We start from the raw sequence: 27083 nt of genomic DNA, 5'->3' as shown, positions 1-27083 counted from the left end.
GTTGGAGATCTTGTGTGGGAAGTGGACTTCATGAAATATTGTTTCTGCTGGAGAGAATTTTAAACCCCATGCCTGCCCTTTCAGGCTATTGCTCACCCCACTGTACTACAGAACAGCGCTCCTCTACATTTCCAATTACTTAGGGCCTACTGATACAGATCTGAGCATATTAGCAGCCTCTGTTGAAGGTATCCATCTTTATTTAAAGTAATGATAAAAATATTCTGCAATAAAATACTAATAAAAATGCCTGTGTTCTCAGGTGCTCATGTGAAGCAGCAAACTAGGCAGTTACTAATTACTTTTGATTCTGACTATTATTTAAGTGCCATGGGAAAATTGAAAAGACCAGGCCCAGTAGAGTTGTGTGGAAGAGTTCATGTGCACTTCTTTGAGGAGGCAGAACTGAGCCTTGATCTGTTTGCTTTCTTTGCAAGTGCTCCAGCCCAAGAAAAAGCAAGGGTGATGACTTTTCAGCAGGGTTTATGTAACTTCGGGTCCGTGGTGTTTTCTACAGCTGAATTTGCTTAAGGAACCTGGGTGGGCCATAATTGCAGTTTGCTGAAAGTGACTATTTGCTAAAATAAATGAATCCAATCAGTTTTTGGCTGCCCACCAGACACCTGGAAAATCTTCCTCTTAGGTTGCCAGAGTAACTCCTTTGGCTTATAGAACTTGACCGACAGCTTAACGCCTTTTTTGGCATGAGGTACCTCAACTTTTGCTCTGGCTAATAGCTGTGTTAGCAACCCTCCTAAATGCATCCTGCAGTTTTTTGGTTTCAGGATTCCTCTTTGAGAAAGACATAAAAACAAGCCCTAAGTTGCAGAGCTGCTACAGATATGAGCTCTGTAGCTCAGGGGTTTGCAGTTCCTGGTTGGAGAGGCTTCCTTGCTGACCAGTGGTGCACAAATGCATTTGACAGTAGGCAAAACAATGGGAGCTCTGGAATGGCAGAACCTCATCACCCACGTCTGGCCTTGCACTCCTTGGAAGAAGTCATATCAGTGACCAGTCCCCCTGTTCACTGCAAACAGTTAAAGAAAATATTGGGAAGGATATTTAGAAGTCAGCTGGCCATGCCATCCATCTCCAAAGGAAAATTAACCTTGATGGTTTAACCTGGGTGAAGATTGTGTGGTGGATATAACATTTATAACTGCAACATCTATTTTAGATTAACTTTTGCTTTTTACTAAAATATTGAGCATGTACCTCCAGCCTTCATTTTGAAGAGGTAGACTCCAGTCCTCTCTCATGCCTGGATATCTTCCTTTCCCTGGGTACCTGGTTCTTAAGACCATCCATGTGTATTGTTTCAGCATCATTAAACCATTAGCAAGCAGGTGTCAGCTTGGTAGCAGTCTCTGGATATCAGTTTGTGAAGAATAGAGGGTTGTTGTGGAAGGGCTTTCTGCAAGTGATGGATTACTGAAACTAGTGAGTGCTACTTTCTAATGGTATTTTTTTAGATTTTAGGTGTTGTTAAAAGCACAACAGACATTTCTGCAGCAACAGAATTGTGCTCATTTTCTTTCACACTATATTGTGGTCATATTTTTCAGAATTTGCTCTTTTCTCATGACTCTTTGGAATGTACACTGGGAAGCCAGAAACTCTCAGACTTACCTGAACCATATACGTTTCAGATGCTTTATAAATATATCTGTAGTTTTTTTCTTTTTTTTCCAAAACACATATTGGAAAAATTCAAGTATCTGGGCTGCCTTGTGAACCACTGTAGTCCCCGTGAGCTAGAGAATATTTCCTTAGTGTCATATACCTGTATCTTTCTGTGCCAGTTTTCCACATACAGGTATACATTCAGCTGCCATAGGTGTGGATGTGAAGTTGAAATACCTCCAGGACAACTGACTTCTAATGGAATACTGGATTCTGTGTAAACACTTGGGAAAACAAACTCAACCTTATTTGACTAATTTTCGTAACTGGATATATGTAACACAAGAGAAAGCTTTAATCTGGCAGTATGGTATTGTTGTTGTTAGCAACAGAATAAGTTCCTATCCTTCAGACCCAGCACAGGCTAGCTTTTTCCCTGTCATCTTGAGTCCCAAAAGCTGCTGGAAGATGCCATCATACAAAATGCCAAGAAATAGTACAGGTTATTGTGGGAAGACTGGAGGCTTACTTCGCAGTCATGTTCTCTTTCAAGAGACATACCATATGTTTTAGGTGGGGTTTTGTTTTTTTTTTATGTCGGCATACTCATAGTGATCTTAGCTGCTGGTTTAGAAACTGGCTGAGTCGGGGAGTTGTAGACGCCTCAGTGTTCCCATTGGTGCTATTCATTTTTTTGCTCTGTGCAGTAATACAATGTCTTCAGTTGTTTCGTTACCTGAATTATCAAGATAAAGCATTTTCGTGCTCCTATCAGGCTTACAGCCTCCTGGGGCCCATGGGCTCAGGCTCTATAGGACGCACAGCTGTAGCTGATATGAGACAGATTTGCAGAGCTGGTGTAAGGCAACACTGCAGAAGTGGTAAGTGGCCCCTCTTTAACTCCACCACATTGCACTTCGATTACTCAAGATGTTTCTCTGCCTCACTGCCTGCAATAGCGTTTGGTGTGGTACAATAGGAACAGCAGAGTCTCAAAAAGCTGTGTGGATCTAAGGGGCCAGCTGGTTCTGCACTCCCTCACTCGGCTTTATCAGTAGAAATTCCTTCCTTGCTGATCGAATGACCAAGGGAAAATTATCTCTTTTTAAAACAGTTCACATTTCTTTGGATTCAGTTTCAAATTGGCATTCTTAAGCTTATCACAGACCATTTATAAATGCACCAGTTCCTGACTGAAAGATTTAGCGTGTACCAAATTTGTTATCCATCTCGGACAAACAGTCTGAAAGAGGCACATGCCATACAGTACATTCTCCATAAGCCATTTAAAGGTAGCAAGAGTGCTGCATAATCTAGAAAACATTATTTAAAATTGACAGAATCTTTACCCTATCATAAAACCAGCTGCCTTCTGGGCTTTTGGATTTTCTTCTGTGTTCCTTGACCCACTTAAGATCAGTGTAGAAATCCAGCTAACCTTTTGGTAACATCAAAAGTATCCAAGCGCTAGTTAAAACTCTCTCTGATCCAGTGGGGCTCAGGCACAAAAGCTGCAATTGGTCGCAGCTTCCTAAACAGAATGAGAATCAACTGACAGGTGGCAATTGCTTGGTTCACTCTTTAAATCTCCTTCTCTCCCGCATTTATGCAGGACCATGAGCTCAGTAGTTGTTCAGGCTTGTCCTTGGCTTCTTTCTCTCTGTGCTTCAGTGATATGTTTCTGTTCTCTCCCTCTGACCTTTTTTATTCTTTCTACTACAGTGATGCACAATATGTGTCTTGTCTGAAACAGTGGTATTGTCTGTGTGACTTGGATGAAGGCTGCTTTCACTGTAGCTTTCCAGCATCACAGAAAATCTTCATTACTTCCCATGTTTTCCTTGATGAAAGCCGACTGCTGTGACTGACAAAGTTGGCCAGCCTGGTCCCACTTGGTGGTAGTAGAGGCTACATGTAACAAGGGATAGAAATATCTTGAAGTAACTTCTTAATCTTGTACCACTACCATAATAGTCATACTTCTCTTTTTACAGCAGCTTGTGGCAGAAATGTATGAATAATAAAAGCAGGTTTTTTTGCCAAAATTTTGTTAAATCATCTCTGAAAGGGAAAATGACTGAGCGGTGTGCTTGGATATCTTTATATTGGTTTTGCAGTGTTCCGCATCACGGCCAGCAGAAATTAAAAACCTTCAGTCAAAACATACTGTACACAGAAAAAATTTCTGAGATGATTGTACTGTTGCTAGTCACAGTGATACAATGCAATGGCATTACTGTGTGATGCTACCAAACCTGTTTGTGACCTTGAAACCAACAGAGTTTTTGTTTGGCTTCCACTCCTTCAGTTCATCAAAAGCATAAAATAGTGAAGGTGAGTTGTTGTATGTTGCACTGAACTGGCAGCTGCCCAAGGACAATCTGCTCCCTATCTGCTGCTGGTAGTTTTGGGTGTGTGCAGCTGCTTCACTTCCACTGCTCTCTGTGTGTGAATCTGAGCAGCAAGAAAAACTGGAAGAAATTGCTTGGCCCTTTGCCACCTCCTCACCTTGAAGAGCAGCCGGTGTCTGTAGCAAGTTGTAACCACTTTAGTGAAAATCCTGCCATGTTTTGTTTGCAGAGGCAAATGACTGACATTTTCCTTTGACAGATCTTGAGTTTTAACCCCAGCTGGCATCTCAGCCTCACACAGCCACTCGCTCACTCCTTCTTGGTGAGACGGGGGAGAGAATGGAGCACGTAAAAACAAGAAAACTCATGGGTTGAGATGAAGATAGTTTAATAATTAAAAAGCTAATTACAGCAAAAGCTATGGATGCAAGTAAAGCAAAGCAACGAATTCCTTCACCACTTCCCATGAGCTAGCAGGTGTTCAGCCATCTCTGTGAAAGCAGAACTCCATCACACATAATGGTTACTTGGGAGCACAAATGCCATCACTCTGAATGTCCGTCCCTTCCTTGTTCTCCCCTCCATCTTTGTATGCTGAGCATGATGCACTATGGTATGGAATATCCTGTGGGTGAGTTGGGATCAGCTGTCTCAGCTCTGTCCCCTCCCACTTCATGCACATTCAGTCTCCTTGTTGGTGAGTTGGTGTGAGAGGCAGAAGAGGCCCTGACACTGTAAACACTGCTCAGCAGTGATGAAAACATCTCTGTTTTATCAACACTGTTTCCAGTCCAAATGAAAAACATAGCCCGCACCAACTACTGTGAAGAAAATTAACTCTATCTCAGCCAAAACCAGCACAACAGGACAACTGACTTTGTCACCACATTTGTCTGGGCTTGTCACAGCTATTTGAGTGTCTAGAAAGAGGCACAAAACAGTACCAGCCTTGGATGAAGTGTGGAAGTGGAGGAAAGTGTTTCCATCTGGGACTGTATAAGTTGTTCTGGAGTCCTCTGTACCAAGGCCCAGAGGCAAGCACATAGCCTGTACCAAAACTACTGTACCTTACAGTCATCTCCTCTTCCCTTTGAATAGCATTGCAGAATGAAGGTAAGCAAAGTGCTTTTCCATGCTCCTGTCTTCTGATCCAACTGCAGAGTTTCCTGACAGCTGTGCATGAAATCTCTCTGGGCTACCTGCTATGGGGTGCTCTGTGATCCTGCTCCCAGGACACCTGGACAGACAATGGCTCTAACTGGTTGTGGTCTCTGCTCAGGAGACCAGGGAGAAGGCAAGGAGGTGCTCACATTTGCTGCTTGTCCAATGTCAGGACACAGCACATGGAAACCTGGGAACTCCAAAACCCCCCAGCTTCCAGCTTGGGAGAGACAGAGTAGCCTTCTCCAGCATCACAAGGGCGGAGGGACTTGGGACTGAGAATTCTTTCTTTGCTGTCTGTAGTCCTGCAATAGACTCAGCTGCAGCAGTAGGACTCATCTGACCCCTCTGGGTGCATTTCCCATTTTTTCTGTGTTTTCTCAGAGGAGTTAATAGGTTTCTTCCCCCTCAGAAGTCACTGAAGCTATTATGTACAGCACAGCTGAGCTATGTAACAGCTGTTCTTCTATAACCCATAAAGTTTCATAATTTCATTAGAATGAGACTGAGCTTTCATGTAGATTTTTAAATTTTAAATTTTTCTATAAGAAAAGAAGCAGTAAGTAAAGCACATCTTGTTTGCAGTATTGGCTGCCACAATTTTTTTTTTTTAAGATTTAGAAATAAGACAAAAGTAACCAAGACAACCCTTACCCTAAGCTACAGAATCCCTACTAATAACATTGAAAAAGAAGTTGATAATATTGATCCCTTGTGTACTAGTAGTTAAACTTCAAAAATCAATTGAGAGGAAAGCTTAACTGGCCTTTCTGTAGTATCAGAAAGCAAACCCAAATCCCAGACATAGAATTTTTACAGCTATGAATATAGGAGATGATTTTCAGACAATGTCAAAACTACCATTTAATTCCCTTTCCTTCAGGAGAAAGCTTCTATGAGGTGCACTTGGAAAGGAATCCCTGAGTATACTAGACATACTTCTGTGCAAACCAAGAAGTAGCTTTGCAGAGTGGCGTGCATAAGGAGTGAGTCCAGAGTGATCAGCAAGGACACCAGTTGTGCCATCACTTCTGCTTTGAATGACTTTAAACCTTTGTCCTGTTTGTTCAGGCAAATTCAGCTCTCAAGCTATTCTTGCTAAGCAACTACACCAACATTGCTCTGGCACTGGTCTCCTGAGTGTTTGTAGAAAAAAATATTAGGTCTTAGTAAGGTACCTAGGTGAGAAATCCACATTGGTAAACATCTTTGAAGATCTGAGTGCCTGATCTTTTTCACAAAGTAAGACTTTGAAGCCCTACTGCGCTTTCCACCCATGATTGTATTTCCTCCTTATTTTCTTTCAGCCATTCGATGTTGCTCTTCACTTGCTCCAGTGTCTGACTCCTGGGCATTTCTCCTGCCCCAGCATTAGGATATTTTTCAAAGAAATTTTCCACCTGGAAAAGAGAAAAGAATTGATGTGAAGTAAATAATGCTGCTGTTGGGCAAGCAGCTTTTTACAAAGACACAGTCAGGGGTAATTCTTACTGGGAGAGATCTATAAGCTCATGCTAGTAGCATTGGAATAGTTTTACAGTTTACTCCTGCTGCTTTAAGCATTTAGAGGACAAAAAAATAAGTTTCCTGTCCAGAAGTTAGTGAAATATGTTGACTTAAATTCAAGAGAATTGATGTCATCATACCTGCCAAAGCTGGAGCTCAGTGTTGAAGGTTTGGGCAATAGTTACTATTCGACCAAGATATCTGTCATTTATAGTGAATCTAGAAAAACAATTTAATAAATGATGTTTGATGCAAAACCATAATTATCTGAAGCATAAACTTCTAATTGTATTACAATAAAGCAGGTACACTCAAATTTCAGCATTTTTTTGAAATAGTTGAAAAATAGCATTCCTACATAATATCTGAGCTGTTCTTAAATATTTTTACTAATGGACTAATCTCTTATGGTGGAATAATTTTTTTTAAAGTAACTAGTGATTGTCACAGGCTGGAAGTTAGGAATATTGCTGCTCAGCAATACAAAACTGTCCAGATCACAGCTCTAGGCTTGCAGGCGTGCTTTCCTTCTGTGCCCTCACCAAGCACTTAGGAGATGGAAAGATAGATAAGTCACTCAAATATTGAGGAGAAAAGTGAAAAAGTTTGTGATTACTTCCACTGCTCATTTGTATGTCTGCTGCTTGCTGTTACCATTAGAATTTTATACCCCCCATTTTATACTCTGTTTTGTTGGTATGAAATCAGTCGCAAGAGTGGAGACTTGATTCATTAATTTCCATGCAATAAGCAGATTTCTGTGGCCTTGGTAAAACTTTCTCTCCTTGATGACCATTTACTGGTAGTGATCATTTAGGGAAAGAATGGTTTTCAAGTTAGTGACAAAATAATTTCTCCACAGCAAATGGATATAATTGTGTTGAAGAAGCTTTCAGTTTTCATTTTGCAAAGGTCAGTGATTATAACTGTACAATGAAAACACAGAAAAACGTGGCATGTAACAAGATTTACAGGTGGATATAGTTTCCCATGAGTTCAATAGAGTACCTGTCAACTAAGTACTGCCAGTTCAGTCGTATCCAGTCCCAGGCCATTGTTTTCCCATAGGTGTTATATGAGATGTATCTCAGGACCGTGAACACATCTTGGCTTTTGATGAGGCTGGTGTTGTAAATATATTTCAGATATCTATGGGAAATGCCATAGGAATCAATAAGAACCATTTCCAAACAGGAATATTATTTTTTTTCCTACAGCATTTCAAAGGTAAAGTACACGGATCTAAAATATAACTTGTGTCAAGAGATAATTGTATTGAAAGAAATCTTAGTTAGGAATCTTTATCAAAGTAGGTAGAGTTTGTGTCTCTATTTGAAAATAGCCAAACCCCATTATTATTCCTATATTTTAATGCAGTAGAGAAAACAAGACTGGATCAGTTAGTACTTCAGCGTATTAAGCCAAGCACCAAAAAAAGTAGTAGTCCAGACTTTAAAGATTTTATAGGGACCATGAATGCATGCACAGGTGGCTTGCTCACATTGACATCTGTGCTGTTTGTTTGGAAATTTTTTTCCATACAAAATTAAAATTCATTTGGACAGACCATGCCTGCAAGTGCTGCAGCTATACTTCGAGTTATGGCACAGATGGTTTTGACTGACGGGGTGAAGCATACATGTTTGCAGGGAGATGAGTAGCATGGTCATGGATTCACAGCAGCAGCTGCAGAAGAACACCCTTTCAAGCTGTTGTGTGTTGGGATTAAGGACTGTCTTCTTTTTCCCTATATGTAATGGGCATTTTGTTCAATCTGTTTGCTCTTCCCTCCTTATTTGCTATTTTAATAGTAAATTGAGAGACAAGCTTTCCCTGTTTTAGGAGGGATTTTTTATTTTCTGCAAATATAGTCTGATCTAGCTAATTAATTCATGTCTTAATCATGTCAGCCATTAGCTATTTAATGGCTTTAGATTAAGGCTGTTGCGGTCACAAGAATTTAGGAATGCAGCTGCTTCCTACCGTTATTTCAATTACTCTAAATCTTTTATTTACTCTTTCTGAATGTTTTTGAATCTCCTATACTTCTGTGTTTCACCTCCTTTAAACTTGGGACTCTTTCAAGCAGAGGCTGCTCCATGTTTTGGTATTTAGGTAGGGCTCTGATATAGTGGTGAATGGCCCTGGTGTAGATGTTTGCTTGCATGAGTGCTATGCTGCATGATGCAGCAACATGCAAAGTTATCAGATAAGCCTAAAGTAGCCAATGTGCCTATGCAGGGCGACAGCCTGGTGAGATTCTTGCCAAGTCAGACAGTCTGCTGGACGACTCTGGGGCAGTATCCAGACTCCTCATCATTGCCATGGCAGCATGAATTCAACATTTTTGGTTCTAGCTTGAGTACTTTTGCACAGCACCTCAGGGTGCGTTGCAAGTTCAGGTGGATGCCTTCATAGCACTGTTAATAACAATTGCTCAAGGCTGTTTGCCTAATTTTAGCTAGTTAGAAAGTGGACATCTAGGCTAAGCAAACTGGAGCTAATGGAGGGTGACTGAGAACACCCAAAAGCAATTCTTTCCATTGATTTTAAGCTCCTTTCCTGGTCTGGGATAAGCAGTGCTTTGTAGGTCTGGCCTCTCTTCACTGATTAAAGAGGAAATGGATGACTAATTTACTCCCGGTAATTAACTATTAAGCAACTAAAGTTGCACACATTGTTGGAAGAGCTGAAGGTTGTTGATTGTGTGCAGCAACTACCATGTCTTCAATATCTTTCCACTAAAAGAACAAGGCTTTTTCCCTGCCATAGTACAATCTCAGAGGGGCATGTTAGATAACTGGTCTTGAAAATGTATTGCATTCCTCATGCTGTAATCTGACCAAAATGACAGCACAGAAGAGAGGAAGAGGGGAAAGAGCAAACAGCAAACACTTGCTTCTGTAGGAAAAGAGAAATCTGTGTGCATTTAAATCACCTGTCCAAAAGGGTGATGTTCCTCACTGATGCCAGGCCATATAGCAACTTTTCTTTTTCTTGGGCTAATGAAGTTTCTTGGTATTTGTTGAACATGTAATTCCATGATGTCTCATTGCCTGAGTTCTGCATCCCATAGCGATATACTATAAGTCGGAGATTTGCAGGAATACTAAAATAAAGAAACAGTACTTAAATATTCTTCCCCCTTTCCTACTTGAGATCAGTGGTACCCAGTCACATGCTGTGTTCTTCACAAATCACAAAAGATGTGAGCACTCACGTTTCTCCTTGTAACCACCTATTGAAAAGCTGAGAAGCATTGTTCAAAGATCCTAAGTCATTCATACTGCAGGCGAAGTCTAGAACAGATGCACGAAGAAGCCTTGGAAAGAGAGAGAGAGAGAGAGAGAGTGAGAGAGTTATTTTCCTGCTGCTAACTAATGCATCAATAACATAAGAAGGAAAAAATAAAGATTGTCCCACCTCTGCAAATGGTCTCCAGAATCCTCCCAGCCCAGTTCTTCCACAGTTGGTTTTACCAGATTGCGAAAATATTGCTGAAGTAGAAAAAGAGTGTTGGTTACATGTGCAGATTTCTTTAAATTATAATATATTTAATTTCATAGTTTGTTCTCCTTCTTTTTTTTCAGAACTATCATCTCTTGAATAAAAAGTAACATGAACAGGCACACACACAATCTTTCCAGATCCCCACCGCATGCCAAGTCTGAATGCTTGCAATACTGATGTGCAGACAGGACAAAGCCAACCTCCTGCTCTCTAGCCTTGTCTGTGTTCCCAGATGAAGGTTGGGGTACAGCAAGGACACACTGCCACAACTGCTTTCCAGAGATGATAGTTCAGGACATACCTACTTTAGTGATCACTAAATGATGTTCAGTATTTTAGGTCAACTAACAAACCTTCTCACTGCCACATAGAGATATAGCCGTCCTTTGTGCTGAGGACAGGTGTTTGAGATTTTGCTGCCCTATACATACTTCTTTATTGAATGCAGGACAGCCTTGAGTAATAAATACCTGTAACATGCCTTATGGTGTCAGATTATAAGAATAACTAGGCATAATGTCTTTTCTCCAAGTGCATGGTCCTGAATGCAGAATCCAGGTAATTCAGATACCACTATGAAGCAGTGTTTAGAGGTTTTTTTTAAGAGAACAATAATGAAAAGTAAATGTAATAGTTCAGCAACAGTGAAAATCACTTGAACTTCAGTATTATTCTTGTGAGAGATTCTGAATTATCAGATTCAGTGGTCCCAAGCTGGGTTAGCTTTTATTTTGCTTCATCACCTGAAACAGGGGATAGAGAGTTTGATCATCTTCGAGCATGTTTGCAAGGTAAGTTACAGCTGATATAGCTCTATTCCAAGGCAAATAATCTGTTTCCTTTCCTAGGTATTTTGTGAGTTCCAGGGGAACAGTGTAACTCACAAGTCCAGGTCTGTGGAAGGAGAAAACATAACTTCTGTTATTTTAATGAATTTGAAGATCTTGCTTCTCCAAAGATACTAGATTTACTATTTACTTTAGAAGGCCTGAAATAGTAAAGTTTGTGAGGGAGAAAGTTGTCTGGAATGTAACTTGGAAGGTGTTTTCCAAAGAGATAACCAAGGATCACTGTTGATCAATGCCTAACTGTAGGAGTTGTGCCATTGTGAGAAGACTGCTAGCATTGTGCAGCAGCCCAGTGTGCCTAGAAGTAGGTAGCCTTTAACTGACTGACATTAATATAACAAAAAAAAAGAAAGGAATTGCTGGTTGGTGACATCCTGAAAGGCTGAGGAGACTTAGAGCCTGTTACAGATTGCTTAAAATTTATCTGTGTCAGCATGGTTGGGTTCAAGATCTAGAAGTTTCCAATCAAGTTTCTAAGCAAACTTCTAGCTGAGGTGGTAGCTACTCAATGCCTTGTATGCATTGTAGGCACATCTCTGCTTTTCTGGATACCTAACCTCTTCTGGAGTGCTCCCATTATTGTTAATTATATGGAGAAAACTCCCCTTTCTAAGACCTGTGTAACTGAAGCCTGCTTTTTTCTTGCCATGGTACTGAAAGGGAGCATTTCTCGTGATTGCAACGGTAATGCAAGTTGTAATTCATACTTAAATGCACCCCCTTGCACCCACAAGATAAAGCAACAAAGAGTTAAAGCTCATATCAAAGTCAGAAAATTTCTTTCAACCACCTGGGTTGCCTGAATCCTAATTATTAGGCAACAGAAAATGAAACATTTGTGTTGAAATCTCTGCAGAGAATTAGTTTACCTCGCTAAAGAAAAAGCGTCATCCAAAATCCCTGCGCGATCAGCAGGTGAAAACATCTGTATGAAAAGAGGAAAAGAGGGATCAAGAATATACAGACTGTTTGCAGAAAAACCTCAGCCTTACAGACCTCTTATAAGAGACCCACCAGACAAGTTAGACATTACAACACTCACTATGTGGTTTTGGAGCAGAAGATTGCTTAAGGTGGCCCAGTTTTGACTATCATAATTCACTCGGAAGAATCCAATGTGGTCTGGATTAACATTCGCAAAAGTATCAGTAGAAGATGGTATTTGAATTCCTACAAAATAAACAGGAATCAGTTTGTGCACCTTATATGATGCAGATCTCACTGGAGATCCCTTGACTCCAAGCATTTTATTTGGTTTTAATGGATATCAAAATAAGGTCCAACCCTTAATTTAATTTATTTCTTTATTTACTTCTAAATGGCTCTCAGTAAAGATGAGTTATTACAGATTTTGATGCATGCCAGCACTTCTCTTACACAAATGAATTGCAGTAATTATTTGGGGTAGCCACTTTGTTAAATTTGAAATGGAGGTCATTCTGAGCAGGATGAGGATGGTGAGATTTAGTGTCATTGTAAGAAGTAAAAAATTGCAAAGAAGCAGTTCTTGCAAATATATATTTTTAAACATTTTTCATCCTTGTGTGCACTATTAAAGTTCTCATATTTTATCCTTCATTAGTTTCATTTTCCAGTTTGTTTCAACTAAATTTAACTTTTCTTTCCTTACTCTTCTTTGATTCTATTTTTGTAACTGTTGAAAAAAGATTTACAGAATAGGCTGAGACTTCATGCAAGCACTCATGTTTAGGGATTTTCCCATCTAAAATGAATACTTGAAAATTTTTCTTTCTCAGAAGCTTGGCCTGGTCCAGTTGATGATGCTACTTATGAAAATTTTTCTATTTCGTATTGAAAACAATGGTCTTGAATCTCTGTTTTGAGGGTGTCTCTAGTTAAAAGCATGTTTCTGTTTGGATGTTACATACAAAGTATTTCTAAAAAGATTTTTCCCTACAGTTGCTGTTTGCCCTGCAAGACAGAAATTTTGTGAATGTAAAGTAAGCACCTAATCAAGACTTTGCATGATTTGTGAAGTTAATAGCCCTTTGCAGCCCTCAGATCATGTGGAAATCAGAGAAAGAAAATGTCTTTGTTTTAACTTCTGACTTGTATCATAACGTAAGATATTTTTTGTTTGTTTTTGCGTGGATACTAAAAGCAACCATTTAAAAAAACCGCCACCCCAGAACAAAAGAAAAATTGCATTTCAAGAAAGTAAAAACAAGCACAAGAAAAGATAAGCCAATTGTAATATTTTTGACATTCAATGGGATGTAATTTAAAATCTGAAAAAGTCTGAAAAAAGTAATTTTTCCCCACAATTTTGTCCACTGGAGGTGTAGTAGAAGAAACTCAGATTTGACTGCATAATAGAACAATGATCAAAAAGAACCATGTAGGAATTTTCTCAGTTCGGAAATCAGCATAAGAAAAGGTGATTAATCATTTATAGTTCTTTTTCTTTAATTGAACTCAAGTTGCCAGTTTACCATGGCACAAAAGCATTCACCAGCCTCCCACTTCTCCTCTTTTATTGGACTGGACAATGGGCATATCTAAGCCAAATTGATTTTAGTGCATTATAATTAAGAGTATGCATAGATGTTTCCTTGAATAGGACTGTATTTAAGATGCTTAAGCATTATACTGAAACTGAGTCTAAATTGACATCATGTTTGTACAGGGGAAATAGTAATCTTATCACTGAACTTACTAGTGACTGGAATAACCAAGCTGTGTGCTACCTCCTGGACCTGAAAACTGCAAAGTATGAAAGTTCATTCTGTACTCTGTTTTTTATAAATTATATGGAAAACTTTCATTCATTCATTATCCTTAAAAGAGAATACATTTACCTGTAGAATCTGATGCATTGTAGAAAGTATAATTTGATGTATCACCACGCTTAAATTTGACTGGTATATTCCATTTGTAACTGAAATTATTTAATGGGAAAAAAAGTCAAATTACATTTGAAGCCAAATAGTAAAAAACCCCCTCCAATATGTCTTCGTTTCTTTGTTTATTTTAATGCCTACATCTTTTTTATTGAAGCTGACTTGTGCTTATGAACATATACATACTAAATAATGTCAGGCAATTTTCTAGCAGGATACAAAGTGATTGGTTTAGTAAAAGATGATTTTATGTTAATAACTGGTGTCAAGATTGATGTTGATGTGTCTAGGGCTTTGCGCAGACACTAGTTAATCTTTGCAAAGCTGACTTGAAATAAATGGTTAAGTATTACGGAAGTTTTTTTGCAGATGGAAAAAAGGAAAGAGTTTAAGCATCTACTGTGATACAGTTAACAGGGCTTCTTGCCTTTTCCAGCCTATTTTTCTTCTCCAAGACCATCCTAATTCCTTCGTTAAAAAGCACTGGGAGGCAAATGCAACCTTACCTCTTGCTCCTCAGCTCCTTGTATATCTTTAATGGGTAGGTGCAGTTTCCTCACTCCAGGGCATGCCCAGGACAAAGATGAGAAATTTGGGCAGGAATGGAGCCACAGCACAGCCTGACCAAGACTGTGACCAGGCAATCAGGGATGTGGGACAGCAGAGCATGCTGCAAGTGTAACATCAGCCACCTGCATAGGGCTGCTAAAATGATCAAGCCCTTTTGAGCAGTCAGCTGCTCTTCCATATTAGTATATTATACTTTATCCCAGGGAGATTTCTCCTTGGTGACAAATGCTATGGGAAATATATGTCATCTTTATAACCCTAGTTTAAGTAAATGGTCACTAACTTCCAGAAAATAAAAAAAATTAAGGTTATGGTATCTTCTCCTACCTCCAGGAAGAAAGATTTAATATTTTTTGTCTTCTAAACAAAATATCTTAACAGAATTATACTCTTCTGGTTTTACTTGTTCTTTTATGGAGCTTACTATGATGGAATTTAGATAGGTATTGTGTTTCCCCAGAGAAAACCCATATAGGTTTTTGGAGTTTTGTTTGTTTATTTGTGGGTGGTTTTTTGTTGTTGTTGTCATTGGGGGTTTTTTTGTTTGTTTGTTTGTTTTTTGTTCATTTGGGGGTTTTTTGTTTTGGTTTGGTTTTTTAAACTTATTTTTGTAAATGCATTTAATGAGGTATATTTTACTTAGTTTCTACCTGGTATGAATCAACATCTGCAGTAGGAACTTACCCAAGATCAGAAGGAGGATGAGAAGCATTTGCACTGGGATCCAAAAGAAAACGTTTCTGTGTGAATACTGAATTATCTCCCATCTCCAAAACAGGGTAGCCCATCTGCCTAGTCCAGGTGTCCATGACTTCCTTCACAGGTTTATTACTTGCCTGTGAATGATGGAAGAAGGTTGTGGTGAAAATGGAAATTCAGTCCTAAGAGGAAAGAAAGTCTTTCTGGTATTAAGAAAAAGAAAAGCAGAAAGAGGCAGAGGAAAGAGCATGTTCAGGACAAAAAAATCCTCAATTAAATCCTTTTATGGTGCCTGTCACTGAAGAAAGAAATTATTTGGGAACTTGAACACCCACAGAAGAAATGAGAAATGTGTAGGCTGGAGACTGGCCAGTAGCATGGAATAAGAAATACTGAGGAACATTTGAGGCCCCTTGCATGCTCAAAGATCTCTCAATTTTTTTCTGATAGAAAAACTGAACAAGACAGAAAGGACACAGTGGGATTTTTAAAGGCAGAAGCCTCCTTGCAGTGTGTCCTGTTTTGAGTGTGAAGAAAGAGCCAGTATTAACCACCAGTAGCTGCATCAATGTAAAATTTGATTCATTCTATGAACCCTGAGCATCTGTCCTGGGAACTGGAGCTGAAGAAAGCTGTCACTACCTCCCGAGGATGCCACCTGTGAGAGAAGTGAGCTAGACTCACTTCTAGTGACTTTCTCCAGATGAGGAAGATGATGTGAAGATGCAAAGCACTAGAGAGAGAAAGCAGGAAGTTCTGCTGAGTAGGAAGAAGTCTGGGACCAAGGAGAAGACTGGAACTAAAAAGAAAAGCACAATTTAGTCTATGTGCATGTCCACAGGTTTGGAAGAAAAAGAAAAAGTACCAGGGAAGAACCTGGCAGTATGCCAGCGTAACGGGGGCTAATGAGATAGATGGAAAAAATAGTCCAGCCTCAAGGAACAGGAAAGATCAGAAAATGGTGGCACAGATGATGACCCAACTGGGACTCAGAAGCTAGAGAGGGATATAAGCACCAAAATTACTTGTGAATTGATGTCACTGATAGCTTTCCAACACCTGAATCTGGAGAGAGAAAAGACACCATATGGGGTGCATGATGGTGGATGAGAGGTGTTTCACACATGAAATGAGTTTAATTTGCAGGGGGAATATTTCAGCAGCAGGGTGTTTGTTAGCAAGGCCTCCTTTCTTGGTTCTTACTCCACTCCCACAGCCTTATGCAAAAGAAGGAAAGGAAAGAAAGGAATGAAGGGAAGGGAAGGGAAGGGAAGGGAAGGGAAGGGAAGGGAAGGGAAGGGAAGGAAAGGAAAGGAAAGGAAAGGAAAGGAAAGGAAAGGAAAGGAAAGGAAAGGAAAGGAAAGGAAAGGAAAGGAAAGGAAAGGAAAGGAAAGGAAAGGAAAGGAAAGGAAAGGAAAGGAAAGGAAAGGAAAGGAAAGGAAAGGAAAGGAAAGAAGTGAGAGGCTGCCTAGCTTGTGATCTCTCATTGGCAGAAGAACTACAGAATATTAAAACTTTGAGAAACTAAATCAGTGGGTGAGATATGAAACATTTATCAGCACGGGTTTGGGTGGATGCAAAACACACCTCTTCCAGAGCTTCCCAGAATTGTTCTGTCTTGGCATTCTGGAAATAGTATTTCTTCAAATATGCCTAGAGAGAGATGGAAGACCATGAAAATACTACCAGTGTTTCTTGTTTGCCTATGAAAACAATACACATATTCAGTTGTACAGGGATACAGAGAGTACCTCTCAGTTGCACAGAGTATCCACACATGGGTGGTAGTACTGTCAGTGGGAGATCAAATGGATCAGTATTCAGCTGATGAAATTCCTTTGCTGTCCAATGCATCCCATAACACCAAAAGCCAGCGTTTTCCAGAGTGACTTGTTAGTAGGAAATAAATTTGTATTTGAAGATTTTTTTGGGTTTTGTTTAAATGGACACCACTCTACCCTGCTGCAAATTTCTGACTAATATAAGAGGCTGTTTAGCAGGAGGAAGATATTTAATGAGATTTCGCTACCTGTGGACTCAGAGTGGAAGCAGGAAACTCTTGTCACCTCCACGTTTTGATCAAAACGATTGTTACACGGAGTAATGGTGTTCAGCAAAGAGTTTGCAATGCCTAAACCTTGTTCCCATGCTGTGTCTTCCCTGGCTGCTCGGCGGGTGTTTTCCTACCCTGCCACCTACTCCCGGTGGTGTTCAGTCAGTAGATGGTGCTGTTTGTTTCGCTGTTGGCCGCAGCCGCCTACCTTAGGGTTCCTGAAGGCTCTGAGCAGAAGGAAAGGGTTAGGCTCTTGGAGACAAGGCGGCTGTATTTTCCCATCTTGGGTAACTGTTCTGATTGAGTAAGTGAAAGGGGGAATACAGGAAAATACAACAATCTTGTAGCAGCCCATAAACGTGCTCTTCGTGGGAGAGGGAAGTAAGAACAAATGTGGTAAGCCTGCACTGGTAACGCTTGTTACTAATGGCTGTTCAGAATAAAGGACAGAGAAGCTTTCTCCTTCTGGGGTGACTCCTTTCTCATTTTGTTATTTTGTAGCACCACGCTTTTCCTCCACAAGAAAGGACTATGGACTGTGCAATGTATCTCTTTTCTTCTCCCTATTACCTTCACTTTTTAGGGCTGGGTGTCCCTGCATCAGGGCACGGATGAGATGATGCCTCTAAGAGTGTGCCTAGACATCAGCCTTGTGTGGATTGGAGGATTCTGGCCATAGGAAGCCACAGACACACTTTACAGCAGAATGAGGGGATCCCAGTTGACAACAGGATAGCAGTGGGGTAGAGGAGGTTTTTCCACTAAAAGCTGTCAGGAATTTATGTCCTCACTGTCTGGCTATCAAATCTTTATGCAGTTCACATTCCTGCTTCTGTGGGAGCATGGAACTTCTTCCCCTCTATGTTGCCCACTCAATATTGAAATCCACTATGTACTTTTGCTACCAATACCAGGATCTCTCATATTCATGTTTTGAATATTGGCTCTTCTACTGTCACATAAAGATGGGCTGTGTGTCTGGCAGGTTTTGATGCCACCTTTACCTGACAGCCTTTCTGGAAGAGCTCTGGTGTAATCCAGTCTTGAATCATTCTGAGGATTGATGCACCCTGAGGACAAAGGGAAAGGGGAGAAGGTCAATCCGCACTGCTCTAACATGATTTTCATTCATCTAAAAGGCAACATGTGAATGACTATTTTACAAGGCAAAAATAGAAATCATCCATCAGACTAAGGAAGTGGTTTTTCTACTTCCTTTGTTTGACAGCATGCCTACCTGGTGGAGCTTAAATCTGGATGTGAGAATCGGTCTTTAGTTGTGATCAGACACTTGTTCCTATGTTCAGCTCCCGAGCCCTGCTGCTGCAGCTTACTATCCTGCCTCTCTACCAGTTTGTGTGAGCAGGGCTCCCTGTTTTGTGTAGAACGGTTCAGGGGTGAGGGCAGCTGGGGACGCCCCCTGTCAGGGGAACAGCCTGAGAGAGGCAGTGACTTCAGATGAACACAAAACAGGAAGGGAACTCTAAAAATGCTGCAAGTCTGGGGCTTTACAGGTGTGGGTATGCCATCTGAAGATAAGGAATGAGATTTGCTGAGGACTAGTATAAAAGCTCTGGCCTCTGAAGCAGGGTAGAATTGGAATCAGAGGAGTTACTAATTGGACATCACTGTCACAGAACCCAAACAATTAGGACCTTGAAAGAAGAAAGAAACAAAAGGAAGACAGGAGAGAGAAGTAGAAGAGCCATGTGGAACAAAGAACAGAGTGCACACAAGATGACGAAGAAAAGAAAGGAGTGCAAATTCCATCTGAGATGCAAAATACAATTTTAGGATTAGCATGTTTCCATTTTCTGAGCTAAATCAAGGGCCAGTTGAGAGCCTAATGCTATGAATAGTTTAAAAATCCAGTTGTCCCATGAAAATAATAGTATATCTGAATTCTCAGTAAAACCTGTTTCCTCTATTTATGTGTCTGAGAATAACGACTAGATGAGTCATGGTAGAGGGACTGTTTGAACAGATATGCCTCAAACTTCTTTCCAGGCTATTGTTGGAGAGTCAAGGTGGTCAGCAGATGACTGTTTTCTAATACAGAAATCTGATGTGTTTGCCATGGAATATGCTCAAAATATTCCAATTCAGTAACATTTAGAACAGATATCCATTAGTGATAATCCTAAAGCTGCTTAATGATCAATGATGATCATAAGGCCATGAATATGCAATAGGGAACCTCAGTTCCTCAGCTTTGTCTCTCAGCCACTTCTTATCTGATATCACCACCACTCAGAAACCATCCCCTCCCATTTATATTAAAAGCCAAAGTACAAATACACACTTATACATGATTTGATAACAGTGGAGACTTCTTTTGCTTTAAAATGTAAAGTATTGTATTTAAAATGTAATGTAAGTCACTTGCACCTTCTATTATTATTTTTCAGTCTCTTCCCCACTCTTGTCATTCCTCTGTAGTCCATGGTGAAGTGTGTTTGAGAAAAACTCATCCTAACAAAAATCACTGATTATAGGAACACCAGCATTTTAATAACTTCCCTTTCTTACAACTATTTGGGGAGGCTCAGCAAGTGACCTTAATTTGACTAGCTGCCATTCTCTGAGGGGGGTATATGGGGGAGTCTTTTATCAACACCCACATAATTTCATAGTAATTGCCAAGTACGTGGCAAGATTTGTTTGTGGCAGAAATGTGGAAGATTAATCCTAAACTTCTGTAGCTGGGAAGTTCCAAAAATACGAGGGTCCAAGAGCAAATTTCTAACAGAACTTATTGAAGACAAAAAGATCACTGATCCTTTAATAAAACCTTTTCAAAATCCAAGAGAGGATTAAACTGGGAAAGAGATGAGATGCAAATACTTTTAAAAAATAGATTAAAACAATTATGTACATTAATTGTTTACTCACCAGCTCTACTCTAGTAGAGCTTTCCTAGGCATATAATGCCCTATCAATCCCATAGCAGTTAGAGGATCTCATACAGAATACACTGCAATGACTCCATAGACCCTTAGGCAATTCATTAGGATTTTAGGATTGGATAAGCTCTCCGGTTGTTCTGGTAAGACTAACAGAGAGCATTTCAAATTATGCTTTATTTGTTTAGCAATGAATATTATCATGAGAAGATGGTTTTTAAAAGAAAAATACAAAAGAGAAGCCAAAACAAAGCCAAAAAGAAACAAGCTAATTTTGTCACGCATTTATATATAAATACCAACAGTAATTTGAGCTAAATCTACGCAATGACTTTCTCTTTCAAGCCAAATTATAACCCAAGCCAAATTATATCCCAAGCAAACTGTTCCCAAACAATGCACAAGTCCTCAAGTGTTTTTGCTTAAAAAAAAAAGAGTTCATGTTGTAATTATCTAGGCACAAAGAGATGAGTAAAAGCTACGATTTTTTTTCTCCATTGTTTTTACAGACCCTGCAAAAGTATATATCTTACTTAGCTCACCACTAAAATAGATTTTGATCCAGAGTATTTGATTTAGCTCTGTATATTTCGTGACTTTTGTTAGTTTGATTTAAAAACTGTTACACAATGCAGGTTTTTACATGGTTTATGGTTTGACTGTGAGGCATTTATGATGCAATAAATATTGGTTGTATTGTTGGATAGGGGATTTAACAATTGAAAACAGAAAACTGATGGAAACGGATGGATCAAGTCTAGCTAATAAAAGTAGTATCTATAGTTACAGGCTGTAGCACAGCTGAAGCTAACGTCAATGCAATATATACTGTATGTTTACCTGATAATGGGAGCTTGGAGGGAAAGCAATAAGCAGTGTTTAATAATGTTGAATTTTGTGTGTTCTGTGGAAGTGTGTTACGGCATCAGAGAGGGAACACTGACAGGGTCATATAAGAAATTGCCAATAAAATATGGTGTATCAGGTTCAGAAGCAGCATGGGAGATGGCCGGTTGAGGAGGAGTGACAGGAGTGTTTTCTTTGGGCTTGTCTCTTGATGCCCTGCAGAAAATAACTGGAGGGAACAGTGTTGTTTGGGCCCTTGAGTCGAGACTTGCCTGGTTAGATATGGGGGGGCACCTGCTTTGTTCCAAGTCTAAGGCTTGTCTAAGGACTAAGTGGCTTTGGCTACATCTGATATGGAGAGAAAGAAGATGGCCTCAGCCCCCTAAGCTGGGTCTTCAAAGTGATGATCCTCAGCATGGCTGCTGGTGTCCCTCAAGCTCTGGACTTCACTGCACTGATCTCCAGCCTGCCACCCCACACAGCAAGTACTGCCAGAGGCCTTGGGCTCCCAAAAACCTCTGTGTACCCTGGTAACAACAGTGGTTGGATGACTCCAGCATTCCAGTGTCTCTCTGCTCAGGCAGAGGTATCCTTCCAGCTAGCTCCTTAGGGAGTCTTTATGGGCACAGGTCCTCACTGCCACACGCTGGGATGGGATGAGCAAAAATCTTATCAAATACTTAATGGAGTGTCTGCTACCACTTCCTGGGCTACTGGACTATTGTACTCCAGTGCGCTCCTGAGCTCCACAACTTTCAGTGAGATGTGGAGCTGACTTATCTCCCAATTTAAGCCAATGCCAGTAGAGGCTGATGTAGCCCATCTTTGCTAAGATTTTTTGGGTGGCTGGGATACTGTGAGCAACTTGAGATAAAAAGTCACTTTCCTGTTTTCACTGCTTGGTTCCCTGCCTTGCTTCCTCAAAACGGAAATTATGAGGGCCTGCAGGTGTGATGGAGAAGTGACAGAAAGGATACATCTGGCCTTGGACATCTGGCCTTGCCTCCTCTACCTTCATGTTAGATTATGAGCCTTGACATAACTGGGCTGCATCAGCACGAGGAGATGGGAGAGTGGTGTGATTAGTACCTTGTTTAGTTTAATTTTAAACCCAGCACTCTAGTGGCAGAGGCCGGTGACACCGTGCTTTGCCTGCATCACTGCATGCTGTGAGCAGGCCTGCATGGTGCACAGTGGCTGACCAGGCTCTGCTGCTCTGCTCCTCTCACGGCTGCCTTTAACTGCATCGTCACTGACTGCAGTTGGGAACGTCCCAGAACAAAGATCTGCACAGACACAGCTCAAGTGACTTGGGAGTCCTGATTATGAGCCTGACTTTTATCTCCTCTCCTTTGCCCCTTCCTTTGCATCCAAAGTCACAACAGAAGGATGTCCTACCTTACTGTAGGATATCCCGTCAAACACAGAGGTGATTTCAGCTGGAGATGACACATTGGCTACAATTGGGTGCGAAGAGAGCAAAGAGTCATCCATCAGTACAGGAAGCACATCGTCAATTAAAACCTGTTCAGGCTGAGAAAAAGAAGACATTAGAATGGAAACAAAGGCAGGACCATATGCCTACTTCTCAAATAAGTAGTTTGAATTTCAACTTCTCTAGGCAATTTAAAATAGAATGAAATTTCATGCCTCTAAAGAAGGACTTGCAAACTCTTGCTTTACATCTGAGAGGGGAGGGATACAATTTCTCCTTAGCTAAGAGAAATTGCCTTTTTCAGATCCTGTTTTCCTGTGTGTATCATAACACAGACACACCCATCCCACCTCCCTTGCCCCCAGTAGGGCAAAAAGAGTAGCCTGTGTTACCAATTTCAGAAGTATGACAATATTTACAAAGCATTATGGTCTCCTCTTGCAAAAGAGGACCTGGGTAGGAAGGGAGGGAGGGAAGAAGGAGGCAGGGTTCCCCATCCCAAGGCTTAAATGTTTTTTAAATTTATTTGAATTTTTTAAAAAAGATTAAGTAGCCAGAAGTTAAAATCCCCTTATTTCCTAATCAATATTGACCAAAAAAAGACTAAAATTCAATTTAGATTTCCTCTTCTAATACTCACTAGGATAGTATTGAAATGTCTTAGATTAACATAATATCTAGATAAAAAAAGACTTTTTATTTTAAATTCAGTAATTAGATATTTTCTTACATAGTTAGGACCATAGATCTTCTACTTTAAAGTGTAAACATGACCCAGGGAATGATTTTGTTCTTAGCCTCTCTGCAGGGAGAAAGGCAGGTAAAGCAGCAAGTAGGCACTGCCTGCTTCTAAAGTCACTAGGCTCAGGAGATAGTAGATTTTAACAGGTTCAACCTATGCAAAACCTACTCTGCTCCCTTCCACTGGCATGTTGTGTATGTCTTAGCACCCAGAACCTCATTACAACTTGACAGCTGGGGAAAATACGTGTGTTCTATGCCGTCACATCTGTTTGGGAGGGAGGAAGAAAGGAGCAAGAAAACTCCCTTTATTCACAGACTATAATGCCTATTTAAGGTCAACTTTGCAACACCCTTAAAGCGTCGAGCTGACACAGTTAGCATGTTGGCTATCCACTGTCACTGCCTATTTTTGCACTGTACAGAACAGAGATTGTCTGAGTTGGAGCATTTGAAAGGACACGTAAAATGCTGGCGGGAACTGAATGGGAGTCTGCTATTTTCCTTGATAATAGCTCAAGCTGTGGAGACAGGCCCAGGTTCCCAACCCTTACCAGACCACATAGCAATCCTAAGTCCCGTGAAGAGAGTACAGCCAGGAAAATCTCCATCTTTCAGAGTCAGACCTTTAAGCAGCCCTGCAAAACTGTTAAGGCTCTGTCCAGAACCCACCTAGGTGTTATTTGCCATAATAACTGAACCGAATTGACTCACTGGTTAAAAAAGAATGACTCTTCCCTGCAGACTGAAGCTTCACAAAGTGTACTTTGACTAGCTTCAGATCATAACATAGGTAGGTGAAAAACGTAGACCAACTTTTTCTTTATGTTGCACCGCACTATGTTAGTTTTCCATAAATATACCTTAAGTCTTCATCGTCCTTGTCTAAATTTTACTCCCTTCCAAAATGTTCCTCCCAGCCCCACCAACCCTCTACAAGGCAGAAATAATTACCATTTTCCAATCTGGTTCTGTTGCATTTACTCCCAGGAACTCAAAATAACTGGCAAATCCTTCATTTAGCCACAAGTCATCCCACCAGTCCATGGTCACAATATTTCCAAACCACTACAATTATAAACATAAAGATGTAGGTTTGGATAAATAGTACATGTACATTTCAGTATCTCCATCTGCATACAGAATATTTATTCGCTTACTTTTCTTCCTGCTGCCAGATGAAAATTATCATAATTCTGGAGTTTGAATAGGAATGAAGGCCTTGCCTTGTGTTAAAACATCACTTTTATTATAAAATTACATATTACTTGGGAGAGTGCTAATGATTCATGTGCCACTGAAAATATTTTTAGTTTCTTCCTCTTGATTTGATGATTTCTGCTTTTAAGGATATGTTTTCAGACAGCCTCCACAGTGTATAACTGTTCTTGTTTGCCTGTCCAAAAGAGACATCTGCACAGGTAAATTCGTTTCTCTAAGACATTTTAGACAGATTTTCATAAACTGGCTGACAGTCTGGGCTCAAGCATCTAACTTCCTGAGAAAAATTCCAAGGCAGTCGTCATGGTATTTTAAAGCTCGAACAGGGATCTGTTATAACATGATATTTTGCAATCAGATTTTGAGCACATGTAGAAGAACCTGAGATGAAGTTAATGACAGTATTTTCAAGATTAAAATGTTGTGACTATATATTTGAAATACTGTAAAAGTGACTCATGTCCTAAAATATACCTGATGAACAAGCTCATGGGCTATCACAGCAGCTACTCTCTGCTTGTTGGATGTGGCTGACTCCGCAGGATCGTACAGCAGGTTTGTTTCTCGGTATGTGATCAGCCCCCAGTTCTCCATAGCACCCGTCCCAAAATCTGGAATAGCTATTTTATCTGCATTAAAAGAAAGAGAAAACAATTACCACTGTATCCTTTAAATCAATTAGCTTTTCCTCTCTGTGTGTATTTACAGTCTGTTTTGCTTACCATTTGTGATTCTGGCTTACTACCGTGGACTGCAGGCTATGATCTGTGTTCAAGAAGAGAACTGGCCTAAAGCAAGTGCCCTGGATCTACTGAGATTAAGAGGTAAAATCAGTTGCAGTTGCTGAGGATCTGTCCTGGAAGGTGATGCTATGGCATCTCCTGGGAATGTGCATATCATACATTACTTAATTTTGGCTCTAGAAATTAATACTGCTGTCTGGGGATGTGCTGTAGGCAGTAAACGTCCTGAAACTATTTGTAGAATAATGAGGCATGACATTGTTTGTCACACTGTTGTATTAAAAATATTTGACACGTTAACTGAAGTAAATCCCCCATGCAGTGAACAACATCTGCTTCTACGCCTGGCAATTTGTGGGGGTCACTCATTTATGGTCAGTAATCAATACTGGTTTAAATGAGAATTGCAGACTCAACTGAACTAGCATTTTCTTCTTCAAATAATGACCACAGGCTTTCTATGTGGGTTAGTGAAAAAGTACAGATGGATTTAAAACTGAATAGAATGAAAACGCCTCACCCCACTCCAATAGAAGATAGGAATTACTTATTTTAAATTAAACAACTTGATTACAGAATCAAGCTGATAGTTTGGCAAGGGCTTCAATGACAGTCAAAAGGACGGTACAAGGAGAAAGATAATGACAGAAGCCATAAATCAATGTGAAATACAATATTTAAATAAATCATTATGCAGAAACATATCTGATTCATCAGGTTTGAACTGGATAACTTATAATAATGAAGGAACAACATGGCAAGTCAAGGTTAGGAATCCAACAAATAGACATTCTGGGAAAAACAGTATAGAATCTACGAAAGTATCTATCCTGTGACACTGCTAACCTGAAGATACCAGTCCATCCTGTCACACAGAAAGGCCTTTGTCCAGATGCTGCCATGGCAAAGTCATCAGACTTTCATGACAGTGAAAGTTTGAATATAAAGCACAGGTGAGATATAGTACCTATTATTACTGGGGACCAGTTATGTGAAAGAACAACATATTGTACTGGTTTCCCTAATTCAGTTGTCATTGAAATGCAAACATATTGACAGTAAACTCAGGTGCTGTTTTGAAAGGAGGAGGTAAATGTCTTTTGTTAAAGTAACATAGGTTAGCATGATAGGTACAGGTACAAATAGCCAACAAAAGATTTGCACAGCATTATTAATTGTCTTCAAAGTTTTGGGGACTCCCCCCCCATATTTTCTTGACTTGTTTGCAGCTAGTATTTTTCCATCCTTTTAAGTTCATGAACTAACTGAATTACATCTTTGAAGGTCTTAGGAGGAAGAATTTCCAAAACACTGATTGCATTCCTAGCTTGATTATTGTGCATGCTAAACTGCGTGAATCAGATGCAGACTCCAAATATCTCAAGCTAAAGGATGCTCACTAACTTCTCTTTGCTTATTTTGTAACCATGGGCAAAATTTGAGAGCGTGCCTGCTCTTATTTAGTCCCAGATCTTTATTTAGCCCAGCAGTAGAAACTACAAATTAGATGCTGGACTACATTCATCTTTCTAAGACATGGATACACACCCACTTTGCACTAAGGTTAATAAATAATATGACATACTCTCTGACAGTTTACATCTTCACTTATCTCACTGCTGACTTTTGTCCAGAAGTTCATATGGAAGTGGTACATATTTTTCTGAAACTTCTGGCTCTGTTTTAGCTCATGATCGTCCTTTGCTGATGACACCAATGCTTGCCTTGATTTTCCACAAGATGCTTTAAAATAAACATGCCAGCACCAGTTTTCAGTTCAGTAAACTGGACTGTGAGAACTGGCAATAAAACAGTGACTGAGACCAACTCATCCATCATGACATTTAGAAACATCTTGAACTACATTGGTACAGTTTTAAAAGATCCTGAAAAAATTTCAGCAGTTAGCAACCAAATGCTTTCATGCTGTTTTCTACCAAAGCACAGAGATCTATAGGAGCAACATAATCATGACACTGAACTAACAAAATAAAAAATATAAATGTTCGTAG

General features: G+C 40.0%; 1 protein-coding gene across 1 annotated transcript in view; it reads right to left on the bottom strand.

The window, feature by feature from the left end:
• The window catches only part of ENPEP (glutamyl aminopeptidase), a 63882-nt gene that overhangs the window by 24028 nt on the left and 12771 nt on the right, over nt 1-27083 (bottom strand). The window contains exons 5-20 of the mRNA XM_054295423.1: nt 24803-24957; nt 24062-24175; nt 22330-22464; nt 18187-18252; nt 16717-16782; nt 15115-15266; nt 13819-13898; nt 12042-12169; nt 11869-11924; nt 10895-11045; nt 10065-10138; nt 9862-9963; nt 9580-9750; nt 7650-7790; nt 6782-6860; nt 6398-6535 (exon numbers count right to left, since the gene is read on the bottom strand). Coding sequence (XP_054151398.1) covers nt 6398-6535; nt 6782-6860; nt 7650-7790; nt 9580-9750; nt 9862-9963; nt 10065-10138; nt 10895-11045; nt 11869-11924; nt 12042-12169; nt 13819-13898; nt 15115-15266; nt 16717-16782; nt 18187-18252; nt 22330-22464; nt 24062-24175; nt 24803-24957 — 1808 coding nt within the window. The remainder of the gene's footprint in view (nt 1-6397; nt 6536-6781; nt 6861-7649; nt 7791-9579; nt 9751-9861; nt 9964-10064; nt 10139-10894; nt 11046-11868; nt 11925-12041; nt 12170-13818; nt 13899-15114; nt 15267-16716; nt 16783-18186; nt 18253-22329; nt 22465-24061; nt 24176-24802; nt 24958-27083) is intronic.

This window comes from Melozone crissalis, unplaced genomic scaffold, assembly GCF_028551555.1.
Source record: "Melozone crissalis strain CALT ecotype California unplaced genomic scaffold, PUWL_Pcris_2 ptg000006l_1, whole genome shotgun sequence".
Lineage (NCBI taxonomy): Eukaryota > Metazoa > Chordata > Aves > Passeriformes > Passerellidae > Melozone > Melozone crissalis.
This window is presented reverse-complemented; position numbering and strand designations above follow the sequence as displayed.